This window comes from Theropithecus gelada, chromosome 3 (genome assembly GCF_003255815.1).
Source record: "Theropithecus gelada isolate Dixy chromosome 3, Tgel_1.0, whole genome shotgun sequence".
NCBI classification, from domain to species: Eukaryota; Metazoa; Chordata; class Mammalia; order Primates; family Cercopithecidae; genus Theropithecus; species Theropithecus gelada.
The window spans coordinates 100,487,279-100,502,883 of record NC_037670.1 but is presented as its reverse complement, the minus strand read 5'-3'; the positions used below and the strand labels follow the sequence as shown (position 1 = coordinate 100,502,883).

The window sequence follows — 15,605 nt, the reverse complement described above, 5'->3', positions numbered from 1 at the left end:
ACACTGGGTACCCACAGACATAAAGATGGGAAAAATAGACACTAGGGACTACTGAAGGGGGAAGGAAAGAAGAGGGTAAGGATTGAAAAACTACCTATTGGGTACCATGCTCACTATCTGGGTGACAATATCATTTGTACCTCAAACCTCAGCATCGTGCGATGTACCTTTGTAACAAACCTGCACATGTACTCCTTGAATCTAAAATAAAAGTTGAGATTTTTTTTAAAAAATAGAATTTTAGGTTCTTCAGCAACGCAGATGGTTAAAAAGCAAGAAAAAATAGAGAGTGGCTAGTTTGCTAAATCACTTTACATTGGCCTTCTTTACATATCAAAAGACAAACTGAGGGCCTCTTCTGAAAACAATTAGATTGAAAGCAAAAGGACAGAAAATAATATATCCTACAAGTAGCAACCAAAAGAAAGGTGATGTGGTTGTACTACTATCAAACAAAGAAGAACTTAAAACATAAAAGTCTTACCAGAGATGAGGGACACTTTATAATGATAAAAGAGTCAATCCATGAGGAAGATAAAGCAATTGTAACATAATTGAACCTAATAACAGAGCACTGAAATATATGAAGCAAAATCCAGCAGAAACTGAGGGAAAAAAATACATATTTTAACAATAACAATTGGAGTCTTTAATATCCCACTTTCCATATCAATTTTAAAAACAGTTAGCATAATAAATAAATAAAAATCAGAACAACAATATAAACCAACTTGACCTAGCAGACATCTATAAACACTATTCCTAAAAATATTAGAATATAATTTTTTCCCAAGTACACATGGAATATTCACCAAAATAGACAATCTGCCAGACCATAAAACAAACCTTGATAAATTTAAACAGAAAGCTGGGCATGGTGGTACGTTCCTATAAACCCAGCTACTTGGGAGGTTGAGGTGGGAGAATTGCTTCAGTCCAGGAGTTCAAACCCAGCCTAGGCAACATAGTAAGAGCCTACTTTTAAAAATAAAATAACATAAAATTAAAACATAATTCAAAAAGATGAAATTCATACAAAGTATGTTCTCTAATCACAATGGAATGAAATTAGAACTCAATAACAATGAAATTTAAGAAACTTTACAAATACGTGGAAATTAAACAACCAAAATAATCACTGAGTTAAAGAATAAAAGAAAAAGAAAACTAAAAAATACTTGGAGAAATGTTAAAATGAAGATACAACATACCAAAATGTATGTAATGCTGCTACAGTAATGCATAGAAGGACATGTATAGACAGGAATACGCCTATAGTATAGGAGAAAAAGATATGAACATAACAAGTTAACCTTGCACCTTAAGACACTGGAAAAATAAGAGTATACTAAACCTAAAGGAAGGAGAAGGAAGGAAATTTTAAAGACTGGAAGGAAAATTGATGAAACTGAGTATAGAAAAATAATAGAGAAAAATCAGTGAAACCAAAAGCTGGTTCTTTGAAAGAATCAACAAAACTGACAGACCTGTAATTAGATTTATTGAGAAAAAAAGAGAGAAAGATTCAAATTACTACAAGCAGGAATGAAATAGGGGACACCACTGCAAACCTTATTAAGGAATACTATGACTGTTATACACCAATAATTAGATAACTTAGATGAGATTGGCAAATTCCTAAAAAGACACAAACTACAAAAAGAACTCAAGAAGAAAAATAAAATCCAAATAGATTTATAACAAGTAAAAAGATCAAATCAGTCAAAACACTACCCACAAAGAAAAGACTTGGCCCAGATGGCATAATGCTAAATTCTACCAAACATTTCAAAAAGAATTACTCCCGATTCATCTGAAACACTTTCAAAAAAAATAGAAGAAGATGGAACACTTTCCACCTCATTGTATGAGCCCAGTATCATAGCCCGTTATTATGGTTACTCTGACACCAAAGCCAGAAAAATATATAACAAGAAAAGATGACTACAAACCAACATATCTCTGGAAAATAGATGAAAAAATCTTCAGCAAACTGAATCCAGAAACATAAAATATACATACATAAAAATTATGACCAAGTGAGATTTATTCCAGGAACACAAGGTTGGTTTAATATCTAAAATTGAATCACTATAATATACCAGATAGCATAGAAGTTAAAATCCACATGTTCATCTCAATAGATACAGAAAGAGCATTTTTAAAAAATTCAACACCTCTTCACAATAAAAACACTCAACAAACTAGGAATAGAAGGAAGTTTCCTCAACTTGATAAAGGATATATACAAAACATCCACAACTTACGTTTCATGTGATGAAGAAAGACTGGGTGCTTTCCTGTAAAATCAGGAACAAGACAAGGATATCTACTCTCACCATATCAATTCCACATTGTACTTTAGAATAGCTAATTCTACCCAGGGGGGTTAGCCAAGATAAATAAATAAAAGATATCCAGATTGGAAAGGAATAAGTAATACTATCTCCATATAGAAAACTCTAAGGAATCAACTTAAAAAACTACAGTATAGTATTCCCTCAATATCCACAGGGGATTATTTCTAGGACCCATAGAATGGGAGAAAACAATTGCAAATCACATATCCAATAAGAGAATTATATCTGGAATATGCAAATAACTTACACAACTCAATATGAAAAAGGTCAACTACCCATTTTTTTAAATGGCAAAGGATCTGAGTAGTTTCTCTGAAGAGGATAAGCTAAATGTCTAAAAAGGACACTAAAATGCTTGATACCATTAGCCATTAGGAAAATGACGATCAAACTACAATGAAATACCACTTTACAACCATGAGGATGGGTAGAATCCAAATGTCAGTTAATAAAAAGTATTGATGGAAACATGAAGAAATTAGAAACTTCATACACTGTTGCAGAAACACAAAACAGCACAGCCACTTTGGAAAACATCCTGGCTGTTCCTTAAGCAGTTAATCATAGAATTACCCTATGACCCGGTATTTCCACTCCTAGGCATATATCTCAGATAAATGAAAACATACATCCTAACGAAACTTGTACCTCGGTGTTTATAGCAGCATTATTTATAATAGCCAAAATGTGGAAACAACCCAAATGTTCATCTTCTAATTCATCAACTAATGAATGTACACACCAAATGTAGTATATCCACACAGTGGAACAATATTCTTTCTTAAAAAGAAATGAAGTACTGGTACATGCTACAAGATGAATGAACGTTGAAAACGTTGTGCTAGGTGAAGTAGGCAAGTCACAAAAGACAACCTATTATATGATTCAGTTTGTATAAAATGTCCAGAATAGGCAAATGCAATGAGACAGAAAGTAGATTAATAATTCCTTATAGCTGGGGAGGAAGGGAGGGTGATAGAAGGTATGGGCCATGATAACCAAGGGTACAGTATTTCTTCTTGAATTGATAAAAATGTTCTAAAATTGACTGTGGTCATGGTTGCATACACCTGTAAATATACTCTGAATATACACATATCTGTGAAAATGAAAAACCATAGAGTCGAACACTTTAAGTGAGTGATTTGTATGGTATATGAACATCTTAATAAAGCTATTTGAAAAAAGAAGTCTCAATAAATGTATTTTCCATTCACCTCGTCTTCTAGTTTTACTCTATTAAACATAAAGAACTTATCAATGTTACCAATGTTATGAACTTAAAACCTGGTAATGGGTAATATTTGTCTTCAGTAGAGAGATTACAAAGCTATTATATAGGGGCAGAAAGGGGTTATGTGCTGTATAGTAAACATGAAATCATTTTCCTTTATAAACATCGGTCATTTTTTTCCTGGAAATATTTATCTAACTGTAATGAATAGAAATATGTTTTTACAAGTATTTTTTTAAAGTTATTCATAAAGATTTAGTAAATCTGTAAGCAAACTGAAGAAGGACCAGAAAAAATATCATTGCAGAAAATAATACATTTGATTTTAGCATTTTATTTTTAAGTTTTGCATGGGATAGTGTTTGTATTACCCTTTTCCAAAGCAAACTTACATCGGCAAAACGGGTTAAGATTAAAAAAAGATAAGACAAAACTATACCCCTGACTGTTACAAACGTACGTAATGTTTTTTTCAAGCTGCAGATAGCTGAACACAGATCAGACTTATTTCTGAAAAACGTAAGGAAACTTGCAATTAAGAACAAGTCACCTTCGTTAATATTCCTATCTGTACGAACACAAAAAACAAGCAGGAAGGGCTAATGAAAGTTTGGTTTAACTTCACTTATTTTAAACTAAGTGTTCTTGGTCACGGATTAAAGAAGTGGGAGGGAAGTATTCGCTCCACAGAGATGTCTTCTGCAGTGGCAAAACTGATTCTAACATATATACAAAAACCATAATACAGTGTAATACGGATATACCAAACTTAACTTGGTGATGTATCGTAGGGATAAAATGTTCACCAATGAATTATTTCCGAGGGTCGGGTTGGAGGTGGAACTCGTGCAGTTCGGAATTCAACTCTGTTTTGAGAATTCAGGTCCACTTGCGGCTAGGATACCTGGGAGATCCGGCCAAAGTTTCTTACAGTAAATTAAAAATCAAAGAGCAGGATATCAGCAGGAAGCAACCAAAAACAGAACCGAGGGTCGTAGAGTAAGAGGAGGCAACAACTGCATGTGCGCAAAAGAAAACTGAAGAGTAATAGGCTAGAAATTGACCACTTCAAGGACAGCGGAGGGACAGAGCGGAGGCGGGTGAGGAACAAACATCGCATGCGGTCTTAAAACGCACAGGGACGCTCCCCATGTCAGCGGAGAAGTCTGGCCCAGTCCTTCCACCGCCCAGGCGGCGCCCCTGCGCGCACACCGCCGCGAGCCCTACCTCGCCGACCTTCCCCCGGGGCCAGGAGCATCAGCGCGGTCGCCAGCACCCAGGCTCCGCCAGGCATCGCTGCTTCCGCGGGTGGGGCGACGGGTGTCGCAGAGCCCCGGCCGCGGGTGACGGGAGGATGGGGCCACCGCAGCCCCTCAGGCTTCCTTTCTTGGATTTTCTCAGTCTGTTCCTGCTTGGAACAGGGAAGCTCCGCGTCCTGGTTCTGGGGCGCAGCCAGTCCTTTCGTGGGTAGCGCCTTCGCGCAGTCCCTCTGCGACTCCTCCCTTCCCATTTTGGCGGCCGGCGGACCTGAAGGCCACGCCCAACCTGTCCCCATAGCCCAGCGTGTCCTGGCAGTGGCTCCGCCGCCTTGGATGTCACCGTGCAGTAGCACAGCCAGGAGCCAAGCTACCGGGATGTAGCTCTCGGCGTGCTGCGTCTTGCTGTTCTAACAGAGACTGTGTGAAAACTTGGTAATCCTAGAAACTGCTCAGATGGACCTCCCATAAAAGAAACTTCACAAGGTTCCGTTGGAAGAGGCAGTTTCCCATGATTGTATCTTCAGACAGATTCCTAACTGCGTAATTGGCGCTGCTGGTTTGCACCCGAAGGCGAAGGCGCTGAAGATGCTCCTGTCACCTTAGATCTCAGTGATGAACGACACTAGGAGGGAGTAGACACTAACGTTGCAACAGTAGATGCCCTTTCTTCTGCCTCTGTGACAGGTTTTCAGAAGTAGAAAGGACTGCGTTTAGACACTAGCCAAACCGTGAGGTTTGTCACCCGTATTTGCCAGTGATTCCCAGAGTTCTTACAGTTGTCCAGTGATGACCCAGGACCCTTTAGCACGTGGCCACACGGCTCCCAAGGTTGACCGACCTGGGAGTTATTAGATCAGAGGACTCTAATGTCTTCCCCCAACCCTCGTTTTTATCTTTTGTTTTGTTTTGTTTTGTTGGAGACAGGGTCTCACTCTGTCACCCAGGCTGGAGTGCAGTCGCACAGTCACAGCTCGCTGGAGCTTTGAACTCCTGGCGTCAAGCAATCTTCCCCCTCAGGCTCCCAAAATGCTGGGATTACAGGCGTGAGCCACCCTGCCAGGTCTAAGGTTTTCAGAAGTGTTGTTGCCTCTGCAGAGGAACAGGGTCCTTTTTTCAACAGATTCTACATCTTTTTATGTCTGGAAATGAACCCTCACTCTCCTAGTTTTTCCCTGACTGTCTCATTCCTTGAGTCTCCCATCCATCCATCACCTTGCACTTGGTTCTCACAGAGCCTTTACCTGAGAGGAAAGGGGACACTGGTCAGAAGAGGGTAGTTTGGGGGTCCAAGTGGGCACCAAGTTTCCATCCACAAATTTGGAGGCTCAAGGTTGGCCTAGGCATGGTGGTGGAAACAGGAGGTGTCCGAATGCATAAAGAAGTTATTTTTTTAATTATATATAATTCTTTATTTTTAATTTGAAAGGTAAATTAACATTTAAAATTTTAAAACTTATCATCTCCAGAGTAAAAATATTAACCATATTGGAAAATAATTTCTTTTTGGTACACAACACTTGTGTATAGCCCTCTTTCAAATGCAGAAAGGGCACCCAATTTTCTGGATTAAAAATAAAATATTACTTTTTGGTGGAGGGTAGGCAGGTGATTTTTATCTTAAGGCCTAAATATGGAAGGGCAATATAATGTAGGCACAATGAAAACCCAGAGATTTGTTAGTGTACAGTATGTCTTTTGTTTCCGCTTATAAAATTCTAATAAAACAGAGATAAGAAATTAAATGTCAGTTTTCTCAATCTATATGTGAAATCACCAGGAACAAAGTAATTTGATAGGAATCAAATCATAGCAGGTCTTCTGTGAATTTATTTTCTAGCAGTATCTATATAAATGTAGTAAACTTTTATACTTTCTTGGAGGACAACATTACTTATCTGACTTCCATCAAAATGCTATTTCAGGTATTGTGTTTCTTATTTTTTTCTTCAGTTTTTGATTGTTTATGAGTTTATGAGTTTACAATAGACTTGGACCAAAACACAACTTCCCTCCATGAGAGTTAAGATGGAAAAAAATAAAAGCAACTTAAGAATTTTTTTCAAGTCTCAGTAGAAAATGTATCTAACCTGGCCTGGATCTGCAGGAATGTATTGATTAAATGTTAGTTATATCATGCCTGTAATCCCAGCACTTTGGGAGGCCGAGGTGGGTGGATCACCTGAGGTCAGGAGTTCAAGACGAGCCTGGCCAACATTGTGAAACCCTATCTGCACTAAAAATACAAAAAATTAGACAGGCATGGTGGCATTTGCCTGTAGTCCCATCTACTTGGGAGACTGAGGCAGGAAAATCGTTTGAGCCCAGGAGGTGGAGGTTGCAGTGAGCCAAAATAGCTCCTCTACTCTAGCCTGGGCGACAGAGCAAGACTCCATCTCAAAAAGAAAAAAAAAATTAGTTATAGAACTGTATGAAAAACAAAAAGTAATAAAAATGATGTTTTAATCTATGTCTCATGAAGTTAATCAAAAATTGGTATAGATTCTTTTTTATATTTTTATATTTTTTAAAATTAAAAACAATGGATACATGGTACCCCAATTATAGAGACTGACAGCACTTGTAAAATGCAGTAAATATCACTGAGACAAATAATAAGAATGTCAGAGGGAAGATGAAATGAAGCCAAGTGCTAATAAGTACAATATAGCTTAAATTAAAAGAAAAGATTAACAGGAGAAAAATTTTAAATGATAATTTTCTAGGAAAAGGAAATAACTCAGTTCTTGTCAGGTTAATTTACAAAATGATGGGCTTCAGTGGAAAAAAAAAAAAATTCAGGGGGCAGAAAAGCCCAGTGATTAAGTTCACAAATCCTAAGTTAAAAATACCTGGGCTGTAATTCTAGATCCGCTACCTATTTAACAGAAGTGTAGGCTTGAACAGCACACTCAACTCCTCTTAACCTCATTTTTTCCTGTCCTATATAAATGACAATAATAGTACCCGATAGAGTTGAAGAATCAAAAGTGTGTGTGCATGCCTTTGTCTGGGTGTGAGGGTGGAAGAGGGTCTGGAGAAAGAGCACTCAGAATAGCGTTTGATCCACAGTAGCTATTATGATTGAATGTAACAGTTTACTGTTATTAGAACAGGGGTAAAATTCTACATAATTATACTTTTTCATATCTTATAATGTAAAGGTGCATCATTTCTCGGCACTACTCTATTACAGTGTCTGCATAGTTTGGAGTAAACTTCCTGGAAAATACATATTTATGTAACATATGAATTCCTCATCCCATGTTTTACTAAATGAGTGAGCCCGTTTCCAGAAATGTAAAATTGGTAGGATTGCTTCTGGGGTTTGCTTGAGCTGAACACAAGTACACTCAGAAGCAGAGACTAAAACATACAGCAGGTCCTTGGTCATTATGTTTAACGTCACTTTGTTACAACATTGATGGAAAAAATCAATTTCTAGCAGGGGCCAATGTCGAGGTGGAATTGGCAGGTTCTTTCCATGTCTGTGTGGGTCTTTTCTGGGTACTCCCATTTGCCTCCACTTCTCAATGCTGTCTGTATTGAGTGAACTGGCGTGTCGTGTCTACATAGGCCCTGTATGAGTAATTGCGGTTGGGTGTGTGAGTGCGCCCTGTAGTGGGATGGCTTCCTGTAGAGAGCTGATTTACACCTCATGCCCTGAGCTGCTGGGATAGGATCTGGCCACTTGTGACGCTGAACTGGAGTAAGGAGGTAAATAATTATCCTGTTTTCATTAATCTTGATTCAATATATGTACAGTTTATTTCAAGGTTTAATATTAGAAGTATTTTGGTCTTTTTTTAGAAGTTGGCAATGTTTTTGTAACCAGAAATATGGTATGGTAATTTAACTCATGTTGATATCAATTCGTCTGTAGTAAAACTGGTTTCATTGTATGTTGTTTCACTTTACATCGCAGTTTTCAATAACCTGTGGACAACGTTGAGGACTCAACTGTATGTGGCTGTAAATGTGGACAATAATGAAAACTAATCAGCTGAGGGAGGAAAAAGATGAAAGTGGATGACCAAAATGAAGGTGAGGTGAGAAACAACATGTGAAAATAATAGAGAAACAGAGAAAAGCACCCATACACATGCACACACACACACACAAAGAGACAGAGACAGAGACAGACAGACAGACAGAAAGAGAGATACGCTAATTGCTGATGACTTTCCATTCAACAGCTCCAGAATCTTTTGAGGACTGCCTATGTTTCCTGTCTTGGAGTTCCCTGAAATACTCCCAATAGACTGCCTATAAATTAAGGTTAAGTGACTTTGAATTTGTTTTGCTGTTGTTGTTTACAACCAAAAAATATTGTCTAAAACTGTTTGAAAATATAAACTGTATAAATTATTAAATATTTGGTTGTGCTTATGCATTTGCCAGAAGAAATAGAAAAATGCACTTGAGATTTGTATTGAAACATTACAGTGGTTTGTTTAGGAGGAAATGGACTCGTCATTTGACCATGATAGAAGCTATCCAATCAAAAAGTTTCAGGGAAGAGTATGGTGTGTTCATTGCAGAATGAAAGAAAATCAGCAGTTAAGCTGATTTTGTTATGATAAGCTCAATACGTTTCACAAGAAGATGATTCAGTGCTAGAAAGTCTGGAATACCATTGGCTTTTCTTTCCAAGTAGCCATGATTACCTATAAATGATTAATAATTTCATTGTAGACAGTTATAGAGATTGTAACTGGAAATAGCTACAAAAAAGACAAAGATTCAGTGGTACTGAAGCCCAGTAATATTTGCCAAATGTGCCGCATCTCTAATTCTCATTCATAGGCTGAACTTCCTCTTTTATAGCTTCTTTCCTTTTTCTGCATTTAAAATTTCCTTCTTTTTAAAAGTGTTGAAAATGAATAAGAAAAAGCTGAATAGGAATGAAGAGCGAACCAATTTTGTTTCATTAAACATAGTAATAAAGAAAAACAGTTGATAGTTGAAAAGAGGATGCCCTAAAATCTGCATTATAGAAATGTTTTACCTGAAAAATGATCTGCTTCATACAGATCAAGAATTAGGGGAAAACATGTAATTTTTAAAGAAAGGAATTAAAGCAAATCACTTATTTAGTTGTCCCTAGAAAGCCCCTTTAAACCTGGTTCCTCTTTTAGTCTTCCCTGTTTGGGAAGATGACACTATTGAGTATCCCTCATCACCAGCTAGGAAAAAGGCATGAGGCTCCTCCCTTCTCTCTCATTCATGACTCCTCCTTTGTATTCAATCCATGAATAAGGAGTCCAAAGAAATCTCACACTCACCTGTTGCTCTGTGTTTTCTCTGCTACTCTGCTGGTCAAGCCTCCCCCATAACTCACGTGGATCACTGCAGAAAATACCGTATTTTTTCTCTGAACTTCACTCAGGCCCCATCCAATCTACATCTCTGCCATATAATACCGGGATAAGCTTTCAAGTTATAAATCACACCATGTCCCTTCCCTAAAACCTTTCACTGGCCTCACAAAGATAATGGGTAAAAATACCAGAAGACTGTGCAACAGCTAGCCCCTGCCTACCTGTTCAAACTCAAATGCACTGCTTTTCTCCCACTCCCACTCTCCCTCCTCAGCTCTCACATGTGCTATATTTCAACTCACTAGCCTTGTGAACGTTCCTAAAAGTTCCTAAAAGAAGGCAACCATTGCCCCTGGCAGGATTGATTGTTTATCCTACAGGTCTCAGCTGAATTTCACCTCCCAAACACCCTGTTTAAATTGGCTGCTTACGCCAGGTCATTCTCTAGCGTTACACTATTTGTTTCCATTTTAGAACTTAAACTAAATATTTAATCTGTATCTTTGCTTATTATCTGTTTGTTGTTGTTGTTGTTGTTTTTACTAGAATATAAGGTCCATACAGATAGTGGTCATGGTTCTTTTACTCACCTTGCAGCATCCCTGACATGAACGAATCTAAGATTAGTATTTTTAAGGATAGAGTTCTAACAACATCTACATTAAAAGAAGAAATGAAACTCTGACTCTAATTTTACTGTACTTTAAATTAAATATCAATTCAACAGAAGCACCCCAATTGACTTGGTTAAAAAATAAGTATTCAGACTACATTTACTATCTTAGATGGTGGTTCTCAGTCCTTCAAACACTATGTTAGATTCTGATTGCCATTTTAACTAATTACCACAAATTTTGTAGCTTCAAACAACACAATTTTTTACTTCTTTGTTGTATCATATTATCTTACATGTCTGGAAGTCAGAAGTATGAAATAGGTTTCTTCTTTCTTTATTTTCTTGATTATTTGTCATTTATTTTCTGTTTTATTATTTCCTACTTTTATTTTTTCTCAGCATTGAGGTGTAATTGATGAATAAAAATTGTTTCTATTTATGTTGTTTGTTTGACTATCTCCCCATTTGTACAACATGACATTTCTATAAACATGTACATTGTGAAATGACTACAGAATCAAATTAATTAACATATCCATCACCTCACATAGTGAACCTTTGTGTGGGGTGGGAACACTTAAGATCCACTTTCTTAGCAAATTTTAAGTATACAATATGGTATGTTAGTATATTATAGTATATTAACTATAGTCACCATGCTCCCCAGAATTTATTCATCCTGTGTAACTGAAGCTTTGTACCCTTTGACTAACAGTTCCGCATTTCCTCCACCCCAACAACCCCTAGCAACGATTATTCTACACTCTGCTTCTGAGTTTAACTGATGTTTTTAGATTCTACATATAAGTGAGATCATGCAATGTATTTTTTTTCTCTGCCTGGCTTATTTCACTTAGCATAATGTCTTCTGGGTTCATTCATGTTGTCACGAATAATAGGATTTCCTTCTTTGTTAAGGCTGAATAATATTTCACTGTATATATATATATATATATGTATATGTAAATATATATGTATATACACATCATATTTTTTAAATTTATTCTTCTGTTGATGGACACAGGTTAATTCTGTATCTTCACTATTCCGAATAATGCTGCAATTAACAGGGGAGTACAAATATCTCTTTAAGATACTGATTTCATTTCTTTTGGTTATATACCCAGTAGTGAGATTGCTGGATCATGTGGTATTTCTATTTTTAATTTTTTGAGGAACCTCCATGCTGTTTTTTATAATGACTGCACCAATTTAAATTCCAATCAATAGTATACAAGGGCTTTCTTTTCTCTGCATTCTTGCCAACACATTTTATGTTTTGTCTTTTTGATGACAGTGTTTCTAACTGATGTGAGGGCAAATCTTATTGTGAATTGGATTTGCCTTTCCCTCATGATTACTGATGTTGGGCATTTTTTCATATATATATTGGCCATTTGGATGTCATCGTTTGAGAAATGTCTATCCAGATTCTTTGCCCATTTTTTTAATTGGGTTATTCCTTGTATTGCTATTGAATTCCTTATGTTTAATGTATTTTAGATATTAACCCCTTATCAGATGAGTGCTTGCAAATATTTTCTCTTATTTTTTAGGTTGATTCTTTGCCGATTGTTTCCTTTGCTGTACAGAAGCTTTTTAGTTCAATGCAATCTCATTTGTCTGTTTTTGCTTTTTATGCCTTTGCAAAAATGAGCAAATTACTTCTTGAAGTCCTAGGCAAAAAATTGTTGCTCAGACCAAGTGAAATAAGTCAGACACAAAAAGAAAAATACTGCATGATCTCACTTATATGTCATATCTTAAAAAAATAAAGAGATAGAGAATAAAACAGTTGTTATTAGAGGCAGAGGAGAGGGGAGCATACGGAGATGTGCAGATCAAAGAATACAAAGTTGCAGATGTGTAGGATGAACAAGTGTATGGATCTAATGTACAACATAAGTACTGTTGTTAATAATACTGATGGCTTCAGGATTTTTGTTAAAAGACCAGATTTTAAGTGCCGTTGCCAAAAAAAAAAAAAATAAAATAAAATAAAATAAAATAAAATAAAATAAAATAAAAATAAAAAGCTAACCTTGGGCCGGGCATGGTGGCTCATGTCTGTAATCCCAGCACTTTGGGAGGCTGAGGTCGGTGGATCATGAGGTCAGGAGATCAAAACCATCCTAGCTAACATGGTGAAACCCCGTCTTTACTAAAAATACAAAAATTAGCTGGGCATGGTGACAGGCACCTGTAATCCCAGCTACTAGGGAGGCTGAGGCAGGAGAATCACTTGAACCTGGGAGGCAGAGGTTGCAGGAAGCGGAGGCTGTACCACTGCACTCCAGCCTGGGAGACAGAGTGAGACTCCGTCTCAAAAAAAAGTAACCTTCTGAGATGATGAATGTGTTAAATTGCTTAATTATAGTAACCATTTCATTATGTATATGCATATATAAACATAGTGTTGTACACCTTAAATATATACAATAAGAAACTTTTCCTCTATGTTTTCTTCTATTAGTTTAAGGTCTTAAATCTTTAATTCATTTTGAGTTGTATTTGTGTGTAGTGTGAGATAAGGGTCCAATTTCATTCTTCTTCATGTGGATATTCAGTTTTCCCAACATCATTTATTAAGGCACTACACCTTCCCGTTGTGTTTTCTTGAGACCTTTGTCAAAGATACAGTGACTGTAAATGGTGGATTTATTTCTGGGCAGTCTATTCTGTTCCAACGGTCTATATGTCTGTTTCTATGCTAATAGCATACTGTTTTGAATACCAAAGCTTTATAATGTATTTTGAAAGTAAGTAGTGTGATGCTTCCAGTTTTGTTCTTCTTGCTCAAGATTCCTTTGGCTATTGGGAGTTTTTGTGGTTCCATATAAATTTTAGAATTGCTTTTTTTCTATTTCTGTGAAAAATACCATTGGAATTTTGATAGGGATTGCATTGAATCTGTAGATTGCTTTGGATATTATGAATATTTTTTAAATATTAATTTTTCTAATTCATGAACATGGTATATCTTCACATTTATTTCTTTCTTCTTTAATTTCTTTCATCAATATTTTATAGTTCTAAGCATACATTTATTTCTAAGTATTCCTTGATTACATCCTTGATTACATTTATTTCTAAGTATTTTTTTATGCTATTGTAAATGGGATTTTTAAAATTTTTTTTCATACTTTGTTGGTGAATAGAAACACAACTTATTTTTGTATGTTAATTTTATATCTTGCAATTTTATGGAATTCATTTATTAGTTCTAACAGTTTAGTAGAAGCTTTGGGTTTTTTATATAAAATGTGTCATCTGCAAACAGATAACTTTACTTCTTCCTTTTTTATTTGGATGCATTTTATTTCTTTTTCTTAATTGTTTTGGCTATCAATACAATATTGAATATAAATAATTGAAGTCAGTTTCACTGTGCTAAAATCAAGGTGTTAATATGCTTGCATTTCTTCTGAAGGCTCCAGGGAACAAATTCCTTTCTTTGTCTTTTTCAGCTTCTAGAGGCCTCCTGCTTTCCTTGGTTCATAGCCCCTTTCTTCATCTTTAAAATCAGCTACATAGTGTTTTCTCTCCTCCCTGACCTCAGTTTTATTCCTTAAATCACTCTTGGACTCTGATCCTTCTTTCTCTCTCTTACAAGGAAACTTGGGTTTATACTGTGCTTATTTGGATAACCCAGGATAATCTTCCCATCTCATGTCGTCGGCAAAGTTCCTTTACCATGTAAAATAATGTATTCACAAACTCCTGGGATTTACACCTTGACATATTGGGGGCTAGGAGGTTGTTATTTGGTCTACCACAGCTGGGATTTCAAAACCTCAGCTATCTACCACAAACACATTAAGGTACTAGTATTTAGGTAGCCCAAAAATAGAAACATAAGTTTTATTTATCAGGAAAAAAATTAATAGAAACCTTTAATGCATTGTTTTCACATCAGCAAAATAAGAGAATTGTACTATATTATTGCAATAGGCTCTTATTACTATAAAATTGGAGTATTTGAATGTGGAAAAATAAACCCGATGATACCAAATGTTTTGCAGAAGACTAAAAAATTACTTTTCAGATGTTTTGTTCTTGACATTTTTATTTAATAAAAGCAATTTTTAAATGGCTATCTTAAAGAAATTAACTTATTTCAACTTAATATTTTCCACATTGTGATTTTAAAATGAGATTGGAATGCTAAAGTTCCTTTGAATGTTGATGGAAAAGATGTATATTTCGCTTTCAACAGCCATGTCTATATATACTAGAAAGTAACACAGTTTGCATCTGAAGTATATATTAGAAAATGCCTTTGAAATCAAAGTTTCTGGCTAGTAAGTGTCATGGCTTTATTTGAATGTTATTTACTCTTCTACAAGCCTTAAATAAAACATTGCAGCAGGTGGTAAAGCTATGTGACATTTCTGTTTCGTTTATATGATTTATGTAATCATCACTTTCTAAATCACAAAGCGTTTTGAATCTCATAATTATAACTTGTAATATAATGGATAGTTTGCAACTAGAAATGGATAGTTGTGGTTCCAAAACAATCTCATAAATATGAGCATATTTAATTTTGTCCTGCTGACCCAAAAACCCACCCTAATTCAATTTGAAAAGAGTCAGACATTTTAGAATATACAATCTCATTTTTTAAAAGTTCTGTTGAGATGTAGTTTACATAAAATAAAATTTATCTGTTTTTGGTGTATTACTCAATGAATTTTAGTATACTTACAGGGCTGCACACATGACCACAATTTAATTTTAGAACATTTTTGGCTGGGCCTGGTGGCTGACGCCTGTAATTCTAGCACTTTGGGAGACAGAGGTGGGCAGATTGCTTGA

General features: G+C 36.0%; 1 protein-coding gene across 4 annotated transcripts in view; it reads right to left on the bottom strand.

Annotated features, from left to right (window-relative positions):
• VWDE (von Willebrand factor D and EGF domains) overlaps positions 1–5,391 on the bottom strand; it is an 82,569-nt gene extending 77,178 nt beyond the window's left edge. For 3 of the 4 annotated variants that reach the window (XR_003118614.1, XM_025379903.1, XM_025379905.1), the window contains exon 1: positions 4,831–5,391. Coding sequence is in view for 2 of the 4 variants with exons in the window: in XM_025379903.1 (XP_025235688.1) it covers positions 4,831–5,149 (319 nt within the window). In the remaining 2 variants the exon portion in view is untranslated. The remainder of the gene's footprint in view (positions 1–4,830) is intronic. The other variant, XM_025379906.1, reaches the window with a different exon arrangement.
• Between the last annotated feature and the right edge of the window lie 10,214 nt (positions 5,392–15,605).